Consider the following 27,783-nt stretch of genomic DNA (forward strand, 5'->3'; position numbering starts at 1 on the left):
GAAGTTCAGCCTCTCATTGAACACTGACAAAACCAAAGTGCTCTTCCAGCAGTCACCAGGCAATCCCTTGGCAATGCCAGAAATACAGCTTAATGGTGTAATGTTCAAAAATGTTAACCATTTCCGCTACCTTGGCAGCCACCTCTCCACAAAAGTCAACACTGACACTGAAATACAACACCGCCTGAGCTCTGCGAGTGCAGCATTCTTCTGAATGAAGCAGAGAGTGTTTGAGGATCAGGACATCCGTAGGGATATCAATGTGCTTGTTTATAAAGCTATTGCTCTCCCAACCCTGTTATACTCCTGCAACATGTGGACCGTCTATGGACATCACACACAACTGCTGGAACAATTCCACTAGCATTGCCTCTGAAAAATCCTGCAAATCTCTTGGGAAGACAGACGGAGAAATGTCAGCGTACTGGAAAAAGCAAAGAACACCAACATTGAAGCCATGATCCTAAGCCATCAACTCTGCTGGACTGGCCACGTTGTCCAAATGCCGGATCACCATCTCCCAAAGCAGGTACTCTACTCCCAACTCAAGAACGGAAAGCGGAATGTTGGTGGACAGGAAAAGAGATTTAAAGTTGGGCTTAAAGCCAACCTTAAAAACTGTGGCATAGACACTGAGAACTGAGAAGCCCTGGCATGCTCTAACTGGAGGTCAGCTGTTACCAACACTGCTGTGGAATTCAAAGAAGCACGAATGGAGGGCGAAAGGGAGAAACACGTCAAGAGGAAGGCGCGTCAAGACAACCCTGACCGGGACCACCTTCTATCTGGAAACCTATGCCCTCACTGTGGAAGAACATGCAGGTCAAGGAAAGGTCTCCACAGTCACCTATGGGCCCACTGCCAAGACACTACGCTTGGAAGGCCATCCTACTGGATACGTGTGATTGCCAATGATGATCATGGGACTTAAGCAATCAAGGATTTTGTTGTCCAAGAACGGTCGTGGAGCACAAATTCAGTGAATACCAAGGACCCACAGTACATGCCGGTTTATACAACAGAAGGATGCTGTGGTTATTTTGAATCAGAATAAACCAGAAGTCATAGTCTTGGAAGTGGATCTAAGGCCCCTTCTACACTGCCCTTATATCCCAGGATCTGATCCCAGATTATTTGCTTACCCCAAATTATATGGAGTATAACCTGAAAGGCAGTCAAATAAAAATGGCAATGATTTCCTGGTCCAGGAAACCACCAGCCTGGTGGTTCACGGGTGGGAATGTGGAGGTGGTGGGACTGGGGAAATAATACTTGTATTTTGATTGTTGAATCTCAGTGATTGTATGTTGTTTTTTTCTCATATATCACAGAATTTATACAGAATATATGGCAGTGCAGACTCATATAATCCAGTTCAAAGCAGATAACTCAGGATCAGATCCTGGGATATAAGGACAGTGTAGAATGGGTCTAAGATGGAACAAGATCTTGAGGTATAAAGCTATATTACTGAATACCAAAGTTAGGATTGTTCATGCCATTATATTTCCATTTCTCTATGGTTGTGAAATGGAACCCCCCGGTAATACAGAGGGTTAAACTGCTGAGCTGCTAAACTTGCTGACCGAAAGGTCAACGTTTCGAATCTGAATCCCATTGTTAACCCCAGATTTTGCCACCCTATCAGTTTGAAAACATGCAAATGTGAGTAGATCAATAGGTACCGCTCTGGCAGGAAGGTAACAGCGCTCCATGCAGTCATGCCAGCCACATGACCTTCAAGGTGTCTATGGACAACGCTGGCTCTTTGGCTTAGAAATGGAGATGAGCACCATCTGAAAGCTGGACAGTGAAAAAAAATAATTTATTTGAAATATAGAGGCAGCGAAGAATTCAATGAATACTATGGACTGCTAAAAAGTCAAATCAATGAGTCTTAGAGGAAATCAAGCCTAGAAGCCAACATGACTAAACTGAAACCTTTGGACTTTGACCATATCATGACTCACTAGAAAAAGATGATCATGTTTGGTAATATTGAAGGCAGTTGGAAAAGAGGAAAACCTTATTATAGATTCAGTCAAGGAAGCTATGGTCCAGTCTTGCAGGCCTTTTCATGGCATAGTTTACTATTCATCAGGTTGCCATAAGTTGAAGTCAACTTGATGTCAATTCACAACAAAATGAATGCACATAGAAATATGCCTTTGTGATGGATATGGGATAGACTAAAATGAAGAGCAGCAGTTAAGATCTGTGAAGGCCCGCCATCTGTAATGGGAGCTATAAATGATATTTAATTACGGTAACATCCATAGCTACCAAAAAAACAAATATTCCCTTGTTATTTCATTACAACAAATTATTTAACTGTTATATCATTGGGCTAAAAACATTATGAACATTCCTCTCTCTCATGGTGTACAAATGATTTTCTACAGACTTCCAAGAGGCCTATATTTTCAAAACCCAACAGGATGTTTGAAAAACAAATGCAGCAGCAGGTAGAAAAGCTGCTAATGGAAAATGTTTGAAAACAGAGGACTTCTGTGTGTATTCCATATAAAAATGAGGAAGACTGAGTTGTATGTATGTCCTCTTTCATATATTGCTCTCTTTGCGTAATATGATAAATACACATATACTTCTCTTAACATATCTTTCCTTTCACACAAAAGCCAGAAGCAGTGGAAAATAAGCTAAACTTTACAGTCATTATGCAGAATGCAAAAGAAAAAAAGGTGGGATCACAAGAGGCCCTTTTAGCACTTTAAAAACTAACAGTTTAGCAGGGCACAAATTTTATAGGCTTAAGCCCACACCATGAAATGAAATATGCAGAATCCAAAATTATCTTTTGGCAACAGACTGAAGTATCTGGAGCTCTGGATATTTGTAGAACAGTTGAAGCAATCAGCCCTAGGTATTTGCTGTGATTTTGATTTATGTAGTATGTGGCAAATGTTTTCCAGATCTACTACTTTCTTGTATAAATACATCAACTGGTCTCTTCCATCAGTTTAAACATAGGAAGTTTCAGTGTGTTTCGTAACCGTAAGCAATGGCCGTTGGCTTAAGGTGAAGAGATATCATGTGCCTAGCAAATATTAGTTGTAATTGCTTTTAGTAAGCCTTCCCTTCCATGTTATGCAAAACATATTTTGTTTCCTCTCATGGGGGCATGCAGCAATTTCAGGAGAAAGCAGTCCAGCTCAGGAAAATAATAGGAGGATATTCTCTGCCTTCCACAATGCTGAAATCCTGTTTACAAATATCTGTCATATTTTGTTTGGCTCACGGCCATGAACTGACCGGGAAGACTCCAACAAGCCATTCTTTCAGATTCCTCTCCATGTTGTATTGAGATAACACTATACAGAAATAACACTGATCTACCTTCAAGGGTAGTTCTAAGGCCTATGGATAAAGTACCTGAGCCACTTTTATCACTCAGATCTGTTTTACGTAAGAATATGAAAACCAAAAAGTTTCACCAACTCCAGTGATCTGTCCCCATAGTGAAGGGACCATAAGCCAGAAAGTAGTAAACTATTGCCTATGTAGTTTTGCCCCTGTATATGCCCCTCCCTTTTCCTCCAGAAAGTTCTAAGGAGAGAGGAGAGCTTGGAGTAAACAGGTTATGTCATTGGTATCATTTATGCCAAAGTAGGTGTGGAAGGTGAGGAAGACCCTCAGCCATTGGTCAATTTTAGATAAGGCCGAGATATAAAATCCTTTGTTTGCTACGCACATGTTGCGGCAGCCATTTGCATTGTGCAGCCCTCTGGAGTATGTACAGCTGTCCGCCTTCTCATAGCCATGTGAAAATATTCTTTGCTTTTTGCATCTCTCACGAGACTGAATTTCTCTGCCTGATTTCCTTCCTGAGCCAGGACCCTTTGAAGGTAACTGTCTTACAATAGGAACCCATTTGTACTTCCAAGATGAGTGCTACACAACTCTCTCCCATCATATGTGCAATAAACACGTGGACATAATTACTATGGTGTTCTATGGTGTGGCGAAAGCTGATACACAAAATTCCTTCCTGGATAGATCACTGGTTCCCAACCAGTGGTCCACAAGAAGTAAAATTCTCGTTTTCTGTTGTTCTTTATTTACTGCCCTGATTTTAGAGTTTTTTTTAAATACTGGTAGCCAGATTTTGCTCATTTTCAAGAACAACACTCAGAAAACGGGAATTCCAGACAGAAAACAATCAGGGCCAACTAACACTGCCCAACAAAGGCTTCCCTCACGCAAAAAGCAGCTAGGCTTTGAAGCTGCAAGGCTATTCAATGCTAATCAAGGTGGCCAATTGGGAGTTCTCTCTCCCACCCTAGACATTCCACAGATATATAAACCCTATTTGCATAGTTTCCAACAGACCTCACAACCTCTGAGTATGCCTGCCATAGATGTGGGCGAAACGTCAGAAGAGAATGCTTCTGGAACATGGCCATACAGCCCAGAAAATTCACAGCAACCCAGTCATTTATTGTTGTGGATAAAGGAATGTGTCTCATTAGCCACCTCAGAAGGAAGTGTCAGTGCCTATTTCAGGACGCTTGTTTTTGTTGTCTTCCTTCCTCTCTTGGCTGCTGCAAAGGGAGGAGTCAAAGGGCAAACTGGGGGTGACTCCGAGGGTGTGTGGTACGTGTCTTGCTGCACTGTGCTCCATGGCCGCCCCATCGGCTCTAAGCCTTTCTGTCTCATAAGCATAGCAAGCACAGGATGTTTGCTGAAAGTGACAGCAGCAGCCAATGAGCACAGAGCAAGGCGGGTTGAATTGCATGTGCTCTTGTTTGTGTACGTGCAGAAGCCGACTCCCAGCAGAGGAGGCAGGATCACAGCCAGAGCACAGCTTCTTTCACTTGCGCTGCCAGTCTAGCATTAGATGCCCTGGGAAAACCTGTGCTGAAAGTCAGACAGTCCCACCACATTTTTACTGAAAGAGTTGGGAAAAGGATGCTACTGTTTGACTACAATGCAGAGGTAAGTCGTAGGTAGTGTACACATTACAATTTCCTTAAGAATTCCAGATGTTGCAGATTCCAGCACATTTTTGGCAAGTTAAGTTCTTGCAGACTTTCATTTCATTTTCATGAAGATCTCCAATTATTATTTAGGAGAATCTTAATTTATTTTCGGTGAAAGGTGGTGAATCCTTCTTTAACTACTCATCTGTTTTGTAGCCTGCCGGCGTGAGCCACCTTCTGGAGTCAGGGACAGAAGTCAACGTTGCTCCCGATGCCTTTGTCCAGTCTCCCGCTCATCTGGCTGCTCATGGAGGGCATGCTTTCTTTCTTCTTTGGCAACAGCAGACAGGAGCCAATTTGAACCAACAGGTATGTTTTCCATTTCTCGAGCAGTCTTAGTTCCAGCCAAGCCCATCTTCTTATATCAACACTGGAATGGATAGCCATTGTGTAGGAAGATGAATGAGGCAATTGCAAGTTTTAGTGTATACTACGATCTTTTGCTGTGATGACTGTTGGATAGAGTTATTGTGCATTTTCCGGGCTGTGTGGCTATGTTCCAGAAGCCGCTTTGGGTCCAGTGAGAGAGAAAAGTGGGATATAAATAAAGATATTATATTATATTATTATTATTATTATTATTATTATTATTATTATTATTCTCCTGACATTTCGCCCACATCTATGGCAGGCATCCTCAGAGGTTGTGAGATACTGTATATTGGAAAGCTAAGCAAGGGAAGTTTATATATCCTGGATCCTGGACCTTCCACAGATATATAAACCCCCCTTGCTTAGTTTCCAATATACGTCATAACTTCTGAGGATGCCTGCCATAGATGGGGGCAAAACGTCAGGAGAGAATGCTTCTGGAACATGGCCATACAGACTGGAAAATGCACAGCAACCCAGTGATTCCAGCCATGAAAGCCTTCAACAACACAGACTGTTGAATACCTAATATTTTACTTTTTACAATTTGCAATAGGAGAAAAATATCATTTTGTAATAAGGTATAATAAACATCAAATTGAAAGTAATAAAACCCAAATTATTTTTATGCACCATTGCTGTGCTGTCTTATTTTCAATAGAATTCTTCTGAAGACAAGAAGTCTATATTTCTACAGACTGTGAAGAGAGAAAACATGGGTTAAAACCTACTTTTTAAAAATGAAGCCACTCCAAAGAACTATAGGCTATGTTCAGCTAATTCTGATGCAGTGATTATGCTGTTTCTGCTTCAGTTGATCAGGACCTGTTTGGCATCTCATATCATACAACTTCACACTCTCTCTGTATTTAGTAACTCATTGCAACTGTCTATTGTTTACAAAAAGTAAAGTGATTGTTTTATTTAACAAATCCAATCTTATTCATCTAGGACTGGCTTGGAGAAGCTCCAATTCACAAGGCAGCTAAAGTTGGAAGTTTGGAGTGTCTTGCTTTACTCGTTGCCAGTCGGGTCAGCATTGAGTAAGTACATGAGATCATGCTAGGCACTTGGGAGAATATTTATTCTAACATTACACTGTCTTGATTGGGGAAATATGGAGACTTGAGGCTCTAATTGCCTCAAAAATCAGTTGTTACCTCAGTCTTTACAGATTTAAAGTCCCATGCTAAATATACCGAGAGAGGTTAAAACAATGTTGGATAACCTAATATTAGTTATGCCTAACTTGCTATATTGCTTTCAAGAGAACTTAAGTATGATCCTCAGTCAGATCAGAACAATGCGGACCCAAATTATACACGTTTAACCAGAAGTAAGCAGCATTAGGTTCACTATGGACTATATACAACAGCCTATCCACACTTACCTAGAAAGCCACGGTGGCGCAATGAGTTAAATCCTTGTACCGGTTGAACTGCTGACTTGAAGGTTGGGTTGCTGACCTGAAGGTTGACGGTTTGAATTCACGAAGTGGGACGAGTTCCCGTCTGTCAGCTCTAGCTTGCAGGGACATGAGAGAAGCCTCCCAGCAACACATTCAGGTGTCCCTTGGGCAACGTCTCTGTAGATGGCCAATTCTTTCCCACCAGAAGTGACTTGCAGTATGTTCTCAAGTTGCTTCTGACATGACAAAAAAACTTACCAAGAAGTAAGTTCCAGTCATTCATACAGTATTCATTTCTGAGTAGACTTTATAGCATTGTATGATAAACATGTAAACATTTACATAATTTTGTGGAAATTTAATTTTAACTAAATGGAAAACAAAGTATCACTGGCCGCATGCATTGATTTTTGTTTTGTCTCATAGCTTGCGCAATAACAATGGAAAAACAGCAGAAGATCTAGCCTGGGATTTTGGGTTTTTGGAATGTGCCCAGTTTCTTGTAGCAGTGAAAAATGGTCAGAAGAGAGAAAATGTAACACAGTTCACTTGCGTCCAACGTGACAAGGATGAAGACTTACTAACAGATGCTGCAAGACAGAAAAGAACATGTGAAAACAAAAGATCCACTAGCCAAAAGAGAATGAAACCAAATGGTATGTTGACTCAAGTACTGTTTACATAACCCACTATCAATTCGTGTGAATAAAACAAAAATCTTCTAGATACTGTTAATTATGTGCTACTATTCTACAGGAAATCCAACTGATTTTGGTAAAACTTAATCCTAGCAAAATTAAGTCTCTAGTGGAGCTTAATGTCATAGGTCCATAATTCTTTATTTAACCACACCTGTGTAGTGTTACAGTAGTCTCGCTTATCCAATCTTCGCTTATCCAACGTTCTGTATTATCCTTTTAGCATTTAATGTTTTTGTAGTCAATGTTTTCAATACAGTGCAATGTTTTGGTGCTAGATTCGCAAATACCGTAATTACTACATAACGTTACCTTGTATTGAACTGCTTTTTCTGTGAATTCGTTGTAAAACATGATGTTTTGGTGCTTAATTTGTAAAATCATAACATAATTTGATGTTTTGTAGGCTTTTCCTTAATCCCTCCTTATTATCCAACATTTTTGCTTATCCAACGTTCCACCGGCCTGTTTACGTTGGATAAGCGAGACTCTACTATATCTCCTTCATTTATTATTAATTAAAATATGTATATCCTAGTCTATACAGAAAACATACAATAAAATAATTTAACACTTAGCAATTTTAAGGAAATTAGGAAACAACTTGAACAATTTAGAACAATTTTACATTGACCCTTTTAGAAATAGTAAATATATAAAATTGCATGTCGTACTGCACTTATTATTCCTCACCAAAGAGCGACCGTTGCTCAGACCAGGATTTCTTTCAGGACCAGAGCTTGTAACTAACAGATTAGTTCTAATAAGTTACCTTTGGTGACTATTTATTTCTTGCAGTAATGAGAATAATCTTACTTGTTTTATCTGTAATGACTAGGGCTGAAACTTCCTAATGCAATGGGTTTTGGGCCTATTACTGATTGCTGGGTGTGTTTTGGCACACTCTGAACAATGGAAAGGGAGGGGGAAAGGTCAGATGGGTTACTATCCATGGGGCCCTTTGAAAGGCATTCTGCAAGTTACTGAGGAGGGAGCAACAAAGAAGGAAGAGAACATGGTAAAAACATAAACTGTAATAGAGAATTAGGTTATGTAGATTTAAAAAAACATCTTTTAAAGGCTGGCCTGAGTTTTCTGTTTCCTCTGTGTTGCTCTAATGACAGTTGTTCGTTCTATTACAATACAGAATTAGAATATATGAAGTCTGGTGGTTTCAAACATCTGTAGAAGGAGCATATTTGGATTGGTTGGGTTGATGGAGCTCAGAAAAAGAGCCAATTTCAACATAAGATTCAAAGCAGTTGTTCAGGGGAAAGGAAAATAGGGGAAGGAAGGAATATTTTACCATATAATCCCAAACATTTATATAAAGTTCATAAATGCAGAGCCTTGTACCAACCTTGATACTAATCATATCTGTTCAGTTTCATTTTCCCTTCTACAATCCCAAATTTTTGGTTAATACTTTCCACCGTTAGTTTGGTTTTCAATTGTTTAAGAAGTGTAGTTGTTTTACAAAGCAACCCTGTACATGCTTGTGGAGGAGTCCGATTGTGTTCACTTATTCCTATAGGTGATAAAGGATTGTAGTATTTAGATCAGTGGTTCCCAACCTGTGGTTTGTGGACCATCAGTGGTCCCCAAGAACTAAAATATGGTCTGAGGCTTGACTGTTACTACACCGTTGCAACAAGAGCAGCTGGTCTCACAAAACCCTCTTATAGTACTGAGGCAACGGGATGTCGGGAAGGGAGAGGCTGACTACCCACAAAAGGCATGACATCAAGCCTCCTGATTGCTGCTTCTCCTCCTCCTCTCTCCCCTGAGCGGAGCCATTCCATGTTACACTTGGAAGCGGGGCTGCCTGTTTTGGCATTTTTAGGCCTGTTCTTGGGGTTATTTGGGGTGCTGATTCACCTCATAGACCTCATCAGCTCTAGATTATTAAATATGGTTTTCTGTGGGTGAGCAGATGGCGACTACTGGATGGCATATGCCCTGTATTAGAAACTAGAGCTGATATGGTCTATCCAATGCAATTTTTTGAATCAGCACCCCAAATAACCAAACCAAATCTAAAGCTGACCAAAAATTGATTCGTAACCCTTTTGGTACTAAGGTTGGAGAGTGGTCCCTTGTCAAAGTGGTCCCTGATGAAAAAAAGGTTGGGAACCAATGATTTAGATGATGTTAACATTTTGGTTTGCATTTGGTCCTGTGAACTTACTGGAATTTATACAAGAAATGAAATATTCTAAATCAAGAAGCATACTGTAACAATTAAGGGATGGTAGGTTTGTATGGGAGAGAAAATGGTCATCCAGGCCAGCAAAGGCTTACAAAACCATGATGTCATATAGATGGTGGGATATGTATTTGTCACAATATGTTTACTTCAAATGCAACCATCTGAAATGCAAATCTTCCTCTGCATTTAATCAGATACACAGCCCTTGATATCATGTGAACACCAATCAACGCGAGAATAAACTTGAACAGAGAAAGATGAGTCTACTGCTCAACACCAAATATTTTGAACAATGCCTTCTGGGAAGGAGATGGGTTGCTTCTTGAAGAAGATACTTTTTATTTTTATTATGGCTGTACAGATATTTTCACAATAATAAATATGTGGAAACCGTATTGCCTTTTCTCTCGCTCTCCTTTTTACCAAAAAGGCATACAGTATTTAGCACTACTTGTCTTACAGTATGAAATGCTACTCTATGAAAGAAGATGGGAGACCTATTTTAAAAATTAGCACTACTTTCTAAAAATTATAATTATTTGACTTCCTCCATGGCAAAAGGATAGGATGTGATGCAACCCTCATAATGTTGTTGGTTGAAGCTTCTGCTTGTACATGGGGTGTTCAAATTGGGTTATTTTTAAATTGGCTTATGATGTTATAGTTATGTATTTTAGGTATTTTTAAATTAATATTAAAGGTTTCCTTATATATAAAATAAAAATACAGTGATTGTGAGGGATCTGGGAAGGTAAGGAGGGAGAGGAATAGGTAAATAAGGGGGGTATTTTATGTATTGATGGAAATGTATTTGTTTTTTTAAACTTTGTACGCCACTTTGAATACCACCCATGGGAGAAAAGTGGGATAGAAATGAATGAATGAATGAATGAATGAATGAATGGATAATAGTCCCATCCAGCACAGCCCATGGCAAGGAAAGCTGGGAGCTGCAATCCAACAAAGGGCTGCACTTAGCCCATTATATAAAATATCTTTAGCTTGTGTTTGAAGCACAATGCAGGAATTTGTAGAGTAACATACTCTGCAAGCATATATGTCTAACTACAAGGCTCACATAATTTGATGACAACAACGTAATGTTCTACTATTCGAATTCTTAAACTGAAGTCTTGCTGCTATAAATTTGGTAGGAAGTCTTTTTTTCTTAAGTGGGCACAGGTATGATTGTGATGTTAGCATCAGATTACAAAAGATGAAATAAACTATCAGAAAAATGACAATGTTTAAATCTCAGGTTTTATTTGAAAATCTACTCGAATTACTTTTCTCCCAACTCTATTAGACTGGCATTTCTATTTCAACTGGGGTTTTGAACAAGATTTTAATAAAAACATACTCATCATTTCTCAAAAGAATGAACATATGCATGCGTACAGACAATATACATATAGATAAGTCAAGTAATTTATCACAGTTCAAAACTGGAGTTCAAATAGATTTTGGTCGCTGGGGTAGACACAGGTTATAATAAGCATCTTTCTTCCAAAAATCTGGACCCTTCCATCCACACCAACCCTGTATAGTAGAAAGGGGCAGGGGGGGAATATATAAAAATACACAACAATATAAATATGATCTTTTACTAAGTAGCTATAGCAAACATTTCAGTAAACAGACATGAATCTCAAGTTCTGTTTTATGGATTCATTTTTGTACAAAGCTTACTTTTCAAAAATGGAAAAAACTATAAATACACACTCTGGCTTGAATCCCCTTAATACCAGTATAGCAACTTTTCCTGATTTTGTGTAAAAAAAATATCCAGGTTTGATACCTGTGAAATGGTGGTCAAATAACACAAATGATCAAAATGTTGTACAAGCCAAGGCCTAAAAGAAAGTTTACCCTACATTCCGAGCTCTGTCTGCAACCCAGATTTGTTGAAACTGGACTTTTTTATTGAAAAGTTTTCAAAACAATAGTTTCAGTTCTGTACTGACTAAGACTAAAAGAATTAATGCCCAGCATTCGTTCCGATTCATGTACAACTTCATGCTGACATTCTGCTAATGGAAATCAAATGTGACAGTCAAACCTCACCTTTTCTAATACAGTATTCAGGTCCTCTGCTCCAGTGTAATGGGGGTCCAAGATTAGAAATTTTATGTGCCCTGTGATCTCATTCCATGCCACTCCAAGTATTGTATGAGCCAAGACACCTCCACCTGAACAGAAAAAGTAAGAGAGAAGATATCAATGACAAAGTTGTTACTGGCTCTACATTACAAACAGTTGTTGGGTGTAAAACATGTTATTTCTACTTCCAAACATTTGAAAGCATTTCCCAGACATAAGCAATGCACAGCAAGACAACAGAAGGAAAAATAGCTGGAAGAAGTGAGTTTTGTACTTTACTGAATATTAATGATTTGGGAAAACTTTGGCTCTCTGGGTGTTTTGGACTTTAACTCCCACAATCACTAACAGACAGTAAACTGGATCAGACTTCTGGAAGTTGAAGTCTAAAACACCAGGAGGGCTGAAGTTTTATCATGCCTGCTATAGAGACATTGAAATGAAGGTCTTTTCAGAGGGACAGGCAAATATGGAAGCAAGGCGTAGAAGGAAGAAGGCCTTGGAGCAGTGGCCAACACCCAGGCAACACCAGGTATATATACTAGTACCTTCTTAAAAATGAGACAACTAGTGAAAGGTCATCTGCAGCAATAAATAAAGGCATCTTTATCGTGCTTGAGATCTCAAAAGATTTGGGTTCCTTAGGCAGCCCTCATAAAGGCAAGAAGTTTCTTTACTGCCATTAAGCTACCTGAAAATGATCTAAAATGTTGATAAACAAACAGAAATCCACAATTTGCAATCATGTGGCTTTCTCCTGAATGGATTCTGACATACACCAGAAAGTAAAAAGGCTGAAATGGTTTACTGATAAATATATTTCACTCTTTTCTGTGTGTGTTTATTGCCTAAAGCACAGAGATGGAGAAGGGGAATCAGAAGTCTTCTTTATGTCAGAAAATGTAGACATATACCTAACACAATCAACTGGTAGACTCATCTATCATGAGTTGGAGCAAATCTGATTCAGCAAACACACTAAAGAGCTTTGAAATAGGTTTGGCTATAGGTGTTGTACCACGTGTTAAAAATTACTGCAGAATTACTATTCTTGAGGCTGAACCCTGACAAAGAGCAGGCGGGAGTATTACTAGGATGAGAGCTCTCCTATGTAAAAATTAAGTACTGTATATACTCGAGTATAAGCCTAGTTTTTCAGCCCTTTTTTAGGGCTGAAAAAGCTCCCCTCGGCTTATACTCGAGTGAGGATCCTGGCCGGCTTCTATTCAGGTCGGTTTATACTTGAGTATATAGGTATTCAGAGTTGGACAGTCTTATCTTATTAAAGTCTTATTATTTTCTTAAATCACAGTTTTATATAAATATTCAAAAACATTTAACCTACTGATGCCTCAAATAATGCAATTTTATTAATATCTATTTTTATTTTTGAATTTGACCCGTAGCTGCTGCATTTCCCACCCTTGTCTTATACTCGAGTCAATAAGTTTTCCCAGTTTTTGTGGTAAAATTAGAATGAACCATAGCATAGTGCTCTTCTTTATTCAGTCATTGTGCCCGGATAGTACTGCAAAGTACTTAGGCTTATATTCGGGTGGGCTTATACTCGAGTATATATGGTATCTGTAGTGGGGAAAAATGTCTAGAACTTTTCACTGATATTCTAATAGAGAAACAGATTTTTTTTAATGTGGAAGAACACCCTAACACACAATCTCCCATTTGTGTTCTAAAACAACAGTCCCAAGATATTCAAGGACGAATTCAAAATTGTCAAGGTTCTTTAAAGAGTGCTCTCTCAAAGGACCAGAAGAATAGTTACAATAGAAAAATCTGAATAATATTCATGATCTTACCAATCATCACTGGTGTTCCCTCAGTCTTGAAATGATTAGCAAGTTCTCTTCCCTGAGAAGCCATCTCAGACCCTTGGCTACAAGGAAAGATGATCATCACTAGCTGCCACAAAAGTAAGGAAGGCATGATCACCACCCATCACCTCTCATTGTAGCACTCCCTATCAGAAATAACAACCTGCCAAGGTTGTTATGGATTCACTTTACATTTGCGGGACTCAATGAATTGCCTAAATACAAAAATTATCAGCAGCCCTGACTCCAAAATGAAAGTCAAAATACAAGCCTTTTCTCAGCAAGAAAGTTATGCTAGGAAATTCTTAACTTTTGATCTGGAATTATTTCAACATGGTGACATTACGCCAGTAATGTCACCATTACAAACAACCTAACTTCTGAAGAAAAGTTTCTCCCCTTAATGCGAAAAGTTGAGAGTCCTCTCTAGTTTTGACCTCAAAAGTGCAGATTTACACAGATATGTGACCCACCCTTTGTGCCTCTCCTTCCCTTTTGCTGGATTTATGTGCCAGCTTAGTTTAGTTAAAACTGTATTAAATATTCTTACCTGACAAACAGTATTTTTGAAGTTATCCCTAAAAGTTGACTCAGTACAAGCTGCACTTCAATGGAACCAATCCACTGGCACGATCCAACAAATCCTGGCACCTTGTCTCCAACATCAACTAGAGCCTTTGGAATTGAAAATCAGAAATAATTGCAGTTTGAAAAGTAACTTCAGTAAATATTACATTTACCTATGAAACACTTTTTTAAATCTAGCTTTTTAGAAACAAAAATAGAACAAGGAGAATTTGGCACAGTCACCGAATGGAGTACAGGCAAGCATCTGTTAGGTATGCAATGTATGCTACAATTCAACATTTGCATCTGTCATTTCAAGGAAACTAAATTCTGTACCTGCTGGATCTCCTTGTGTGTTGGTATTGATCTGTCTGTGTATCCTTGATGCCTGAACCATGAGCATATAGTCTGTAAGGAACGATACGCACAGCCCCAACCATTATCATCAATATGATCTTGCATGTAGTGATGGTAACTGTATGTACCATATACCAGATATACCTATGGTGAAAAGAAAGAGCACACTCAGCCTTGTATGTCAGGCCCAGAAGGACAATCATTTTGTACAAGGATATTCTACAAGGACAATCATTTCACATAACCCACATTATCACTATTACTTCAAATGTGTAAAGAGTTTAAAGTTTTCTAGGTGCTGTACAAAAACCAACCCTCTCCTTGCCTACAGGCTTACAGCAAAATGAGCAAATACAAAAGTACAAAGGTTTGGGAAAGAAACAGATGAACAAGGCAATTAAGACGCCAATTAATCATGTATTTAAATAACTACATTTTTTTTAAAAATCACTCGGTAAAGCAGCTATTGACACAATTCTATCAAGAAAATAATGACGACATAACAGAATGGGCCAGACTGTATTGTCTCTCTTTCTGATACCACAAGGTGGAATGATAACATTATGTAACAAAATTTGAAAAGAAAAAGTGTTCCTGGTTTAAAATGTTATTTCCTGTTTAATTGTGCAGTACTTACTTTGAAAGTACTGTAGTTGTATACTCCAGAAACTTCGTTTTTGTGGTTGAGGGTAATACTATTATTTCCTTCAGTCAACTCTAGGCACTTGGTTTGTAATTTTCCTTACTGAATATTTGCCATTTTTAGTCTTTCAATGTGCAGTCCGTAACAAGGTTTTTGCAGTTTAATACACTTTTTCCATGTTATAATGGTAGAAGCAATTAGGAAATGGCATTTATAATCCAGGAACAAAAATCATGTTACATGGTGTAATTAACAGAAGACAAGTTGTGTGTTTGTATTTAACTTAAGAGATCTGGAATGAGAATTCCTCTAACCACGAATGTGCAAGAAAGAGCCAGGGATGTCAAAAGGTTAAGTCTGATTGCCCAAGGAGGGCTTTGCATCCATTGCTATACCAGAGTCTTGCTAGATATATACTTATTTATAGGCCTCTAGATGGAGAGTTGTGTGCTAACCCTTTTCACCAATGGTGAAATACAAGTTATGGGAACCACACTGCCACCCCTTCTATATTCATAAGGTCTTATGATTCAGTGGCTTCTGTTCTTTTCTTTTTTTGTTTTTTCACTTTGTCCTTGAAATTAGAATAAAGGCAATTATAAATGAAACTCACTATACCAGACTCTATGCCAGGTGGGTTGAGGTGTACATGCGGGTTTCTGAGATATCCATCTTTGAACGGTTCATCTGGGAAATGGTAGGCATTTGCCCTTCGGAAATAAGGTCTGTCGAAAGGTAGATTAAACCATCTATGTAATTCCTGAAAACAAGGCAAAAAGTAATCAAGACATACACATAATCATGTTGCTCTGCTACATTATGTATACCTTTTTAAAATCAAAATAATTTTTACAGCATATTGAATTGCACCCACTATCAGTACTGAACTGGCACTTTTAAAAATGATTGTACCTCTACTGTGTTTTAACTCCTTTTATGAAGAGCTCAAACTACTGCCATGGTAAATTAGAATCATAACCAGGATAGAAAACCATCTGCCTCAGGAAATTGGCATAGAGCAAATATGGGTCAAAATTATCCAGGAAACACTGAAAAACTTATACAAAAGTTTAAAGAAACAGTAAATTCCTTTCAAAACAAAACTGAGATTCATATGCTCTACATAGAGCCAACTCAAGGGCCTAGAATTTCTGAGGAGAAAAAACTAGGTGGTATAATTTATAGGAGGCTGCCCCAGAAACTCTGTGTTGCATTTTAATTTTCTATCTTACCTGATAAAATTTAAAAAATAAAACAGTTGATGTGATGCCATATTTCCTCGACACCAGCAGAAATAGCCCATGAAATAAAGCACAGGAGGGTCATTTTTAGTGTGATTGTGTATGTTATACTTTGTATCTCTATATGTGGTTACTGTTGTAGTTGGGTCTGGGGGCAATAATACTACTAGTAGTAGACCTGCTAGCAGGAGGCAAAGGGCTAATGCTGAGCAGGTGTTTGATGAGGAACAGCAAGCAAAGCGGGTCCGGGAAATACTTATGGCTCCTTCTGAGGAAGAAACGTTTGAAGGGTTCTCTAGCGATGAGGAGTCAATGCTGGAAGAAGATGGGTTAACAGAGAGTAGAGGAACTAAAAGGTCAACCCGGGAGCAAGAGTCTGATGAGGAAAGGGAAAGGAAGAAGATCCGGGATCTACTCACTGCTCCCACAGAAGATGAAACATTTGAGGGTTTTTCTGGGAATGATGGGTCTGGGAGTGAGATGGAAAGTGCTGCAGATGGACTCAAGTAAATGTGTATGCAGAGCCAGTTTCTGGGGGTGCATCAGGAGATTGGCAAACTACTGATACACCAGGGACATGGGGAGATCTAAGTCTTGAACGAAGATGGAGGGACTGAAGGGATGATGGGCGAGGTTCAAGTATGGGATCAAGATCAGCTGTGGATAATAATGACAGGGCGGAGGCCTCATCATCGTCGCATAAGTTAAAAGTGGAGTTGGAAGTAAAGACTCTTTGCAAAAGGCAAGGTGTCATTTTGGACACTGGGTTGTCGCTGCCTGTTCTCCTGTTGGGCTTGGGTCCTGGCTGTACAGCTTCATGTTCCTGGATTCGGTTTGGCTCTTGATGACGGCATCGCTCATTCCTGGCTTGGCGTTTCCTAGCTTCCCCTTGGTACCTGAATTCGGTTTGGCTCTTGATGATGGCATCGCTCATTCCTGGCTTCCCCTTGGTTCCTGAATTCGGCTTGGCTCCTGACAACAGCATTGCTACTCCCGGTTGGCTTCCCTTTGGTTCCTGGATTTGGCTTGGCTTTTGACCGCGGCGGCGCTACTCCCAGTTGGCTCTCCTTTGGTTCCTGGATTCGGCTTGGCTTTTGGACAACGGCATCGCCTGCTCTCGCTACGGGTGTGCGTTTGGCCCTCTCCTGGCTTTCTGTGCCATAGTTGGGCGTGACAATAGTTTCAGTGAACTCTTGGCTGGAGTTAAGATGGATTATCAGGCAGGATGATCCGGATTATTTTCTGTTCCCGCATTTCTTGCCTCTCTTGAAGCAAAGACATTTACTTTTACCAGGAACACTGAAGTTAAGTGTTTCAAGGTTCACAATATCATTTAATAAACATTTGTTGTCCTTACTTCTTGTGTGTGGCCTTTTAAGAGGGGTCTGTGTCCTGACAATTACAGATTTATTAAGCTATTGGTTTAGGACTTGAGTTATTAAATACACAGCACACGGACTAAGGAGTCATTATATAGTCAAAAACAATTTGTGTACAGAAAAGAACAAGAAACAATGCCATGTGTATAATTTTTAGTCAAAATTCCTTCTCTAAACCTGCTGCACACATAAGAAAAAACAATTACGGAGAAAAAACAATATGATAATTAGAAATTTATTATCATTTATTTATTATTTATTTACGCCGTTTCTATTGCACCCTTCTCACTCCGAAGGAGACTCAGGGAGGCATACATGGGTGGCATTATTTCATGTCCGAACAACAACAATTAAAAGCAATTAGGCAACAATTTAAAACAACATTAAAACAATATATGCAAACATTTGACAACTGTTGTGCATAGATCTAAAGCCAGATAATCAGACTATCAAATTCATCAATCCAAAGCCAATTCCAACTATATTGCACAGGTAATTATGCTGGACCAAATGCTTGCTTCCAAAGCCAAGTTTTCACTTGTTCGTGAAATAACAGGAGGGAAGGGTCCAGTCTAATCAATTGGTCAACATATTGGATGCCTATAAATAAAGGCCACTTTACCAAAAAGAAAAAAAGAAAAAGAAAAGCTTGCAACACAAATTAATCTCCACAAAAATAATTATGAAGTGATAACCATACGTCACAAATAATTAAGAAAAATATGTGTCATAATATTTAACACAATATTGTCAAACACAATCTTTCAATGCAAGACATACCTGTCTGTAAGTCTCTAGCTGATTATCAGAAATGCCTGTTGGGTATGAAATAGTTACAAGTTGTTTTTTCCCCGGTAGCATGAAATGAAATTGTTCCGGAACCACAACCGATGTTCCTTTCATATATTTTAAAATGCATTTTTCCATGTCGGTTAGCTGTGTGTGAATTGCATTCACCAGAAGACTCCGTACACTGCAAAGTACCAAGGAAACCATTTAAAAACTAGAACAACGAAAAGGCAATTTCACTCTCTTGTTTTCTATCCATTAACTCTGTGAATTCAGAGAGGACAGGAATTCATAATAAGCAGCTTTTACCAATCTCTTCTATTTATATTTATATTGGGTTGATGAAAGTTCACTGGTGAATATGAATAGCCACCTACAAAAGGCTGGGTCTCACTTACTTGGAAATCTGAAATACTGTACTCCAAAAACCTAAACTTTTTTGGCACCAACTTTGGAGAAAGAGGCTAAGTGTTGCTATCAAGCTGTAAGTGTAGAAACTGTAAAGAGAGTAGGGAGTCAATCTAGCCCCACAAACCCTTTAGGATGCTGACTTAAAAGCTGAAAACATTGGCATATTTGTTGAGGTATTTAATACTAGCCCTAGGTTCACCCTGAATCTATCTATATATATGAAAGGATAAAAAAAATTCGGTCTAGGACAAAACAACAAATCCCAGAAACACTAAACTTGGCAACACAACCCCTCATCCATGCCTCTACATTCATACAACAAAAAGAAAAGAAAAATAAAGTTCCAATTAGAGGGAAAGAAATCATTGTTTTTTATCCAATTGCTGCCAGTTAGAACTCTGCCCACTTGCAACCTACTCAGCCCAGGGGACAGTTAGGCCATAGGCCTCTTCCACACTGCCTATAAGATACAGATTATCTGATTTTCACTGGATTATATGGCAGTGTAGACTCAAGGCCCTTCCACACAGCTATATTACCCATTTATAATCTTATATTATCTGCTTTGAACTACATTATCTTGAGTTCACACTGCCAGATAATTCACTTCAGTGTGCATTTTATACAGCTGTGTAGAAGGGGCCTCATATAATCCAGTTCTAAGCAGATAATATAAGATTATAAATATACAGTAGAGTCTCACTTATCCAACATAAACAGGCCGCCAGAACGTTGGATAAGTGAATATGTGGGATAATAAGGGATTCAGGAAAAACCGATTAAACATCAAATTAGGTAATGATTATACAAATTAAGCACCAAACATCATGTTATACAACAAATTTGACAGAAAAAGTAGTTCAATGCTCAGTAATGCTATGTTGTAATTACTATATTTATAAATTTAGCACCAAAATATCACAATGAATTTAAAACATTGACTACAAAAACATTGACTACTAAAAGGCAGTCTGCGTTGGATAATCCAGAACACTGTATAAGCGAATGTTGGATAAGTGAGATTCTACTGTAATATGAAATAATTACTGTGGTAATCCAGTCCAACCCAATTCTGCCATGCAGGGGACAATCCAAGCACGCCCAACAGATGGCCACCCAGCCTCTCAATAATAATATTGTAATAATAATAATAATAATAATAATAATAATAATAATAATAATAATGATAATGATGATAATAATAATAATAATAATAATAATAATAATATCATACAATCATAAGGTTAGGAGACACCCCTAAGGATCATCCAATTCAACTTCCTTCTACCATGCAGGAGGACACAATTCAACCACTCCTGACAGATGGCCATCCAATATCTGCACAATAATAATACACATCGAATCATAGCATCAGACAGTTAGGAGACACCCCTAAAGGCCATCCAGTCCAACCCAATTCTGCCATGCAGGACACAATCCAAGCACTCCAAACAGATGGCCACCCAGCCTCTCAAAACTACTACTACTACTACTACTACTAATAATAATAATAATAACAACATCATCATAAAATCCTAAGGTTTGGAGTGACCCCTAAGGATCATCCAGCTCAACTTCCTTCTACCATGCAGGAGGACACAATCCAAGCACTCCTGACAGATGGCCATCCAGCCTCTACATAATAATTATGATGAAGATGATGATGATGATGATGATAATAATAATAATAATAATAATAATAATAATAATAATAATAATAGAAGCATAGAATCCAAGAGTTTGGAGAGACCCCTAAGGGCCATCCAGCTCAACCCTTTCTACTATGCAGCGGGACACAATCCAAGCATTCACAACACATGGACAACATATAAATACGATACAATACTACACAGGGACATAGACCCCCTCTACCCTCACCACTTTCCCAGTACAAACAACCAAATGCATACTAAACATAAAGACAACCATACAACAGACATTCAATACCACCACTACCTCAACAAGTTCTCACCAACACCACCAGACAACGCCACAGCAACGCGTGGCCGGGCACAGCTAGTTGTGTTCATTTTATTTTGGAGTAAACAACAAAGCCACTGAACCAAATCACACCAAATTTGGCCACAAGAGACATAATCATCCAAAATATGTCTTTCAATAAAAAACAAGAAAAATAAAGCCCTAATTAGAGGAAGAGGAAGAACTGTTTTTTCCCCATTGCTGCCAGTTAGAAGGTTAAGCTCCGCCCACTTTGTCTCCTAGCAACCCACTCAGCCATTTAATGGCGCCCAGGGCCTCTTCAATCAGGCCTCTTTCACACTGCCTACAAAATACAGATTATCTGATTTGAACTGGATTATATGGCAGTGTAGACTCAAGGCCCTAGCACACACCTATATAACCCTGAATGCCAAGGCAGGATAATCTGCTTTGAACTGGATTATCTTGAGTCCACACTGCCATATAATCCAGTTCAATGTGGATTTTATACAGTTGTGTAGAAGGGGCCTCATATTATCCTGTTCTAAGCAGATATTATAAGATTATAAATATAATATGTAGTAATTACTGTGGTATAATAATACAGAACAATATAATCTCTAAAATCAGGACAGTAAATAAAGAACAACACTCAGAAGACAGGGGAATTCCAGACAGGAAACAATCAGGGCCAGCTAACACCACCCAACAAAGGATTCCCTCAGGCAGGAAGCAGCCAGGCTTTGAAGCTGCAAGGCCATTAAATGCTAATCAAGGTAACTAATTGCAGCATTCATACTTACTGCACTGAGACTATTTATTGCTATTCGACCTGGCCAACGAAGGATGCCCCTATGTAGAAAGCGGCCAGACTTTGAAGCAGCAAGGCTATTCACTACAATTCAGGTTGGCCAAAAACCATTCCCCCCAAATGCAAGTACCTACCCTTCCAATCAGCAAGCCTATTTCATTGTATTCCAGTTCACCAAAAAAGGATTTGCATAAGAAGAATCAGGCAGGCTTTGAGGCTGCAAGGCTATTCTCTGCTATTCCACCTGGCTAACAAAAGATTCCCATAAGCCACAGCAACGTGTGGCCGGGCACAGCTAGTATTTAATAATAAATAACCTTATCTCAAAACACCATGAGTTGGTTGCAATCGCAGTTTCAAAGGGGGCCAAACCTGGATTAGCACTACCTCTCTGAAACTTGACAGAGCCTAGATAACTCAGATGTGTATAGCAATACTAAACAATCTAAATTAAATATATGAGCATGACTTACTTCCGCCACACTTCTTCTGGAGACACAGAGACAACTGCATCAACTGGCAAGGTCATGCTTATGTAGTGATGACTCCTATTCTCCTTTTCAATGACTGGAGCCAGAGCCTCTGATGAAGTCGTCATTTCTAGCATAAGATCTATATTTACTATGGGCTGCTGCAAATAAATAAAGGTTTACATGTACAGATTGTACAAGCCAAGACTAGTATTATTTTCTCTAACTGAAGAAATAACAACTTGAGAAGATAAATTTAGATCAGAAAAAAATTCTGCATTTGGGCCACATGGATAAATCTGCTATCACAACAGAATTATTGCATTAGTTGCCACTACTCTGCTGGTCTCAGTTGAGATATTCATGGTGATATTTAAAGCTATAAATGTTTCAGGGCCTTGAGATTTAAGGAATATCCCTACATAGACCTTACTGAGGTCTATTGGAAGATTGTGTCCCACCTGTGGCACCCTATTACATTATATAACAAGATTTTTTAAAAAACCTGTTTCTGGTTTGAAAGTCTTATTTCCTATCTAATAATAATAATAATAATAATAATAATAATAATAATAATAATAATAATAATAATTTCTTTGTAGACCACCCTATCTCCCCAGAGGGACTTAGGACAGTTTCCAACATAGATGGCAAAGATTCAATGCCAGCAAGGAAAAACATACAAACAAATTACAACAAAGCAAATCACATCAAACAATATATGATCTGCCTGACTTTAAAACTTAATAACAAGCAAGATAGCAAAGATAAAACATAAACACCCATATAAACAAACACATAATATACATTTATCACTAATTGAGGGGTACTTTTTATTTTTGTGGCTGCCACAAACTACGTTGGATTGGTTGAGACTCGATGAGATATTCATTGAAAAACTACAGCAAAATGTGCCGCACAATGTCCAGCAAAAATAAAGTTTTTGCAGTTTAATAAACCGTTTCCATGTTTTAATAATAGAACCAATTAAAACATTCATGTTACACAGTGTGATGGCACACTCTACGAAACCCGACTGTATTGGAATCACTTTCATTTAAGTAACGCATGGCTTTAATAAAGACTTTGCAGCTCATTGATTCCTCTTGAAATGCAAGATTGTTTGAAACAGTTTTAACCTTTTAACCAGTTTTGATTGCATTTAATATCATTTTGATATTTAATGCAATGTTTAAATGCTTTGGTTGTGTTTTTTCTGCATGGCAGGAGATTGGACTACATGGTCCATGTGGTCTTTTTCAACTCTATTGTTCCAGTTTAGTTTTTTATTTTTTAATTATTTTTTACTAGATTGTATTATTTTTACTCATATGCCACACTGAGATCTTTTGATACAGAGAGGGACAGAAATATAATGATAAAACAAAACTAGTAATAGTATCATTTTAAACAATCTCTCTTTATGTGTTCAGCTCTACAAAGTCAGAACAAGAAAAGGTATACATACTGATTCTTGTAACTTTTTATCTTTCTTTTTAAAAAACTTGCGTTTGGTCTCATCTCCTTGTTCAAATCTGAAAAACAGCAGTAAGACCAACTTATAATACAAAATGATAGTAATATCTACTCCATGTAGCATTTCCCATTCCTCTCACTTTGGTTCATACTTACTGAATAAACTGCAGTATCTCCTTACAAGCAGAGTCATCTGAAAGCTCAGTTGCCACTGAGTATTTCCCACTATTTGGCCACAAGTACACTGGACTATGACAGATCCTGAACACCAGCACATCTGAAGCTAATTTTGTTGAAAGATCACTGAAAACATATCTAAGTGCCTCTTTAGTTGAAGCATCTGAAATAGAGGGAAAAGAATAAAATGTAAATGGGGAATCTTGGAAAGGAGGAGGATTGTTCACTCTGTCCATTAACAGATGACAAGATGCATTGCCATTTTTCAGTGAATGTTAAGAAGGGCTTTAAAAATCAAATCCAAAAGCTTCACAATTAGAAGAGAAAGCTGCTTTGGAAAGATTTTGTGTAATCTAACATTTCAGTGTGATTCTATAGTCACCTTTGGCTTGAAGTTGACCACAGAATTACAATGAAGGATCTACAAAAGATAGAAAAGTCCTCCAACATTATTCTATGATCAGCTTCTTAAGGAAGCTGACCACAGAGTTGCACTGGAAGATACAGAGTGAGATGTCCTCATACTAAATCTGGACATAATTAAACCCACAAATGTGGAGGGTGGATTACACTATGTTATGATATTTGTTCCTGGGTTATATATGTTGTTTCCTCATTGGATCTATCACAAACACATGGGAAAGGTTTATTAAACTGCAAAAACTTTGTTTCTGCTGGACATCCTGCAGCAGATATTGCTATAATTTTCCAAAGACAATCTCATCGAGTCTCAACCAATTCAACATGGTTTGTGGCAGCCACAGAAACAAAGTTTCTGGAGTGTAACAACTACTTGCAAAGCAAGTACCACACAATTAAACAGGTAATAACTCTTTCAAATCAAGAACATATTTTTTCAAACCAGGAACATATATTTTTTCAAATTTTGTTAAGCAAGTGCATATCAGCAGCAGTGAATGTTTCTTGCTATGCTGGTCTACAGTGCAAAAAAGCAATTTACCCAAGCTTGGAAAATGACCTATATATACCCAGATGAACCTAGCAGTTCGAAAACATGCAAATGTGAGGAGATCAGTAAGTACTGCTCCAGCGTGAAGGTAACGGCGCTCCATGCAGTCATGCCGGCCACATGACCTTAGAGGTGTCTATGGACAACGCCGGCTCTTCGGCTTAGAAATGGAGATGAGCACCAACCTCCAGAGTTGGACTTAACGTTAGGGGAAACTTTTACCTTTATCTTATACCCAGATGTACTAAAATGTACTATTGCTCATACCGCTTGGTTGAAAGGAATACTGTTTTGCTGACCCAATGGTTTGAAAATGACCCTTGTCAGTGGAGCCCATTAAGATTTTTTCTTTAGATATATTACTAATACTGTAAGAAAATGTCTAGCAAATTAACAAACCCACCATCAGTAGTAGCCAGTTGAAAGGCCAGATCCAGGCCTCCTCTTATCCTAAAGATAATATCCATCGACTCTAGGATGACCTGTTTGGGGAAGAAGAAAAAGTTGAATTAAGGTGAATTGAAACACTGCTGCTTTGGATGACAATCTTAATTTTTTTAAAAAGCTGTCTTTATAATACAATTAAACAGTAAAACTGTGTTACTTTAAGCTAAGTTTGCCTTTACTGGTTTTTATTTACTCTTAATTACTATATTTAAATATTAATATCACATCTATAAAGATTTTGGTATGGTATAGTATGGGGTATAGTATCAGGCCCCTTCTACACTGCCATTATTGGGATGATGGATTATGACCCGTTAGGATCGCAACCCATCGGGGTATAGATTATGACCTGTTAGGATCACAATCTCATGAGTAGAAGAGTTTCAGAGGTGTTCCTTGAGTTTATTTGGTTATGGATGACCACTGGATATGTAGCTAACACCCCCAACATGGGATTCCCCAAGGCAGGAATTAGCCAGGCCTTGGGCTGCGGGATCTTTAAATGCTAATCAAGGTGATTAATTACAACATTCACATTTGCTTCCGACAGACAAGAGTTCTTTCTTCCACTCTGGACCTTCCACAGATATATAAACCTCCCTTGCTTAGTTTCCAATATACCTCACAACCTTTGGGGATGCCTGCTATAGATGTGGGCTAACTGTCAGAAGAAAATGCTTCTGAGACATGACCATACAGCCTAGAAAACTCACAACAACCCAGTGATTCCAGCCATGAAAGCCTTAGACAACATATAGTTTCAGCAGAGAAAGATTCCAGCAGACTTCTTTTAAAGATAATAATTTTCTTTAAGGATAACTTCATGTACTCAAAGATGCAGCCACATTTCTTGTCAGGTTAAGCACTTTAAAACGTTTCAGTTTGTATCTTTAACTTACAATCTTTAACAGTCTCTTCAAACTATATTGCTTTGCACAGTTGTCTTTGATACCAGGCAACTTTCAAAGAAACACAAGCCTCCACAGTTTTCTAATTTCCTACACTGGCTTTTGCAGTCTAATAGACTCAAGCCTCAACTGACTTCTAACTGTCATCCTTTTAGAACCGAACATTCTAAACAGTCACTGAATCAGTCACATGGTCTGCAGCACCTCCCACTGCTTTAAGTCCATAGGGATGAAGAAACTGCAAACCAATAAGACGACATATTCTTCAGGAAATAAAATGACACATCTCAAAACAGACAAACATCAAATAGAGGAGGCTTGAGAAGGTTGCTCTCTCCAACACTACAATTAAATACAGTCAATACAATTAACAAATACAATTAAACAGTAAAACTGTGTTACTTTAAACTAAATTTGTCTTTTTGGGTTTTTATTTGCTTTTAATTACTGTATTTCAATATAGTAATAGCAAAGTCAATACAGAATTTGGTATGGTATAGTATGGGGTATAGTATTAAGCCCCTTCTACACTGACATATCAGATCCCGGTGGCACAGTGTTGGTTAAACTGCTGAGCTGATGAATTTGCCGACCAAAAGGTTGGGGGTTCGAATCTGGGAAGCAGAGTGAGCTGCCGCTGTCAGCTCCGGCTTCTGCCAACCTGGCAGTTCGAAAACATGTAAATGTGAGATCAAATGTGAGATCCCGCTCTGGCGGGAAGGTAATGGAAAACCTTTAGCTTTACCTTACACTGCTATGTAATCCAGATTATCAAAGTAGATAATCCACATTATCTGCTTTGAACTGGATTGTATGAGTCTACACTGCCATATAATTCAATTCAAATCACATAGTCTGGATTTTATATGGCAGTGTAGAAGGGGCCCTAGTTAGGCCTGTTTTAAGCAGTACCTCTCAAGCAACCAAGAATTAAATTTATCTGGCATCCCTAATCCCAATTGATGCTGTTCAACTGACTCTACTGTGTGTGTGTGTGTGTGTGTATATATATATTGAATGTAAAATGAATGTGGCTTGACACCATTTTAACTGCCATGGCTCAAGGCTATGGAATCCTGGGAGGTGTAGTTTAACAAGCTTTTGAGCTTTTTCTAAGAGACACACCCAGCTGCATTAATGCGGTGTCGGACTGCATTAATTCCACAGTGTGGATTCACTCACTCACCACATCCGTCAGGGGCACCGCGGGCAGCTGCATGCTCCTCCCCTTTCGAACCTGGACCGACGATTTCCCCTCTGACACGTCACCTCCTTTGGCCCCGCCCACTTCAAAGGGGCGGGGACTCTTTGCGTCAAAAGCCCGGCCAGCCTTCCTGAACGGTATTTCCCGTCGTGTTTTTGCTCGCTCTTTCTCTCGTTTACTGCGCAGGCGCAAGGAGGCGGAACGCGCGGAAACAAGCGCTGCTCGCGCGGCTTCAGCGGAAACCATGGCAACGGGACGTCAACATAGAGGCTTCGTGGAGCGAGAAGAGCTTGGCGCCGGTTGCGAAGGGGAGGGAAGCGCGGGAAAGAGGCCTGTCTGCATGCCCGACTTTAGAGAGAGAGGGAAGGGTGAG

General features: G+C 38.8%; 3 protein-coding genes across 6 annotated transcripts in view; 2 read left to right on the top strand and 1 right to left on the bottom strand.

Annotated features, from left to right (window-relative positions):
- Window positions 1-4,716: 4,716 nt before the first annotated feature.
- Window positions 4,717-10,082, top strand: ankrd37 (ankyrin repeat domain 37). The gene is made up of 5 exons (XM_008111811.3): window positions 4,717-4,956; window positions 5,157-5,309; window positions 6,324-6,415; window positions 7,207-7,436; window positions 9,882-10,082. Exons 1-5 carry the CDS (start codon window positions 4,930-4,932, stop codon window positions 9,926-9,928), a joined length of 549 nt encoding a protein of 182 aa, XP_008110018.1. The 5' UTR covers window positions 4,717-4,929; the 3' UTR covers window positions 9,929-10,082.
- An 847-nt stretch (window positions 10,083-10,929) lies between these two features.
- On the bottom strand, window positions 10,930-27,665 carry ufsp2 (UFM1 specific peptidase 2). Of its 2 annotated transcripts, XM_003221621.4 has the most exons (12): window positions 27,393-27,665; window positions 25,255-25,333; window positions 23,861-24,044; window positions 23,697-23,763; window positions 22,232-22,389; window positions 18,587-18,779; window positions 15,800-15,946; window positions 14,523-14,687; window positions 14,170-14,294; window positions 13,605-13,681; window positions 11,752-11,876; window positions 10,930-11,226 (listed from the first exon to the last, which is right to left on the bottom strand). In XM_003221621.4, exons 1-12 carry the CDS (start codon window positions 27,654-27,656, stop codon window positions 11,140-11,142), a joined length of 1,671 nt encoding a protein of 556 aa, XP_003221669.2. In that variant the 5' UTR covers window positions 27,657-27,665; the 3' UTR covers window positions 10,930-11,139. The 2 variants fall into 2 exon arrangements, with proteins under 2 accessions (XP_003221669.2, XP_008110017.2); XM_008111810.3 differs by lacking the exons at window positions 10,930-11,226; window positions 11,752-11,876 and having other exon boundaries at window positions 13,605-13,707.
- The window catches only part of cfap96 (cilia and flagella associated protein 96), a 33,774-nt gene continuing 33,621 nt past the window's right edge, over window positions 27,631-27,783 (top strand). For all 3 annotated transcript variants that reach the window (XM_062981419.1, XM_062981420.1, XM_003221620.3), the window contains exon 1: window positions 27,631-27,778. The gene's annotated coding sequence lies outside the window, so the exon portion shown is untranslated. The remainder of the gene's footprint in view (window positions 27,779-27,783) is intronic.

Source organism: Anolis carolinensis, chromosome 5, assembly GCF_035594765.1.
Source record: "Anolis carolinensis isolate JA03-04 chromosome 5, rAnoCar3.1.pri, whole genome shotgun sequence".
NCBI classification, from domain to species: Eukaryota; Metazoa; Chordata; class Lepidosauria; order Squamata; family Dactyloidae; genus Anolis; species Anolis carolinensis.

Excerpts from the sequence above, each read along its gene's own strand:
- ankrd37 (XM_008111811.3), top strand. The coding sequence starts at position 4,930 with ATGCTACTGTTTGACTACAATGCAGAG. Across the intron at positions 5,310-6,323 it reads GAGCCAATTTGAACCAACAG|GACTGGCTTGGAGAAGCTCC; the intron begins GTATGTTTTCCA and ends TTATTCATCTAG. Across the intron at positions 6,416-7,206 it reads GCCAGTCGGGTCAGCATTGA|CTTGCGCAATAACAATGGAA; the intron begins GTAAGTACATGA and ends TTTGTCTCATAG.
- ufsp2 (XM_003221621.4), bottom strand. The coding sequence starts at position 27,656 with ATGGTTTCCGCTGAAGCCGCGCGAGCAGCGCTTGTTTCCGCGCGTTCC. Across the intron at positions 25,334-27,392 it reads CGGTGCCCCTGACGGATGTG|GTCATCCTAGAGTCGATGGA; the intron begins GTGAGTGAGTGA and ends TTCCCCAAACAG. Across the intron at positions 15,947-18,586 it reads AGCTAGAGACTTACAGACAG|GAATTACATAGATGGTTTAA; the intron begins GTATGTCTTGCA and ends CCTTGTTTTCAG.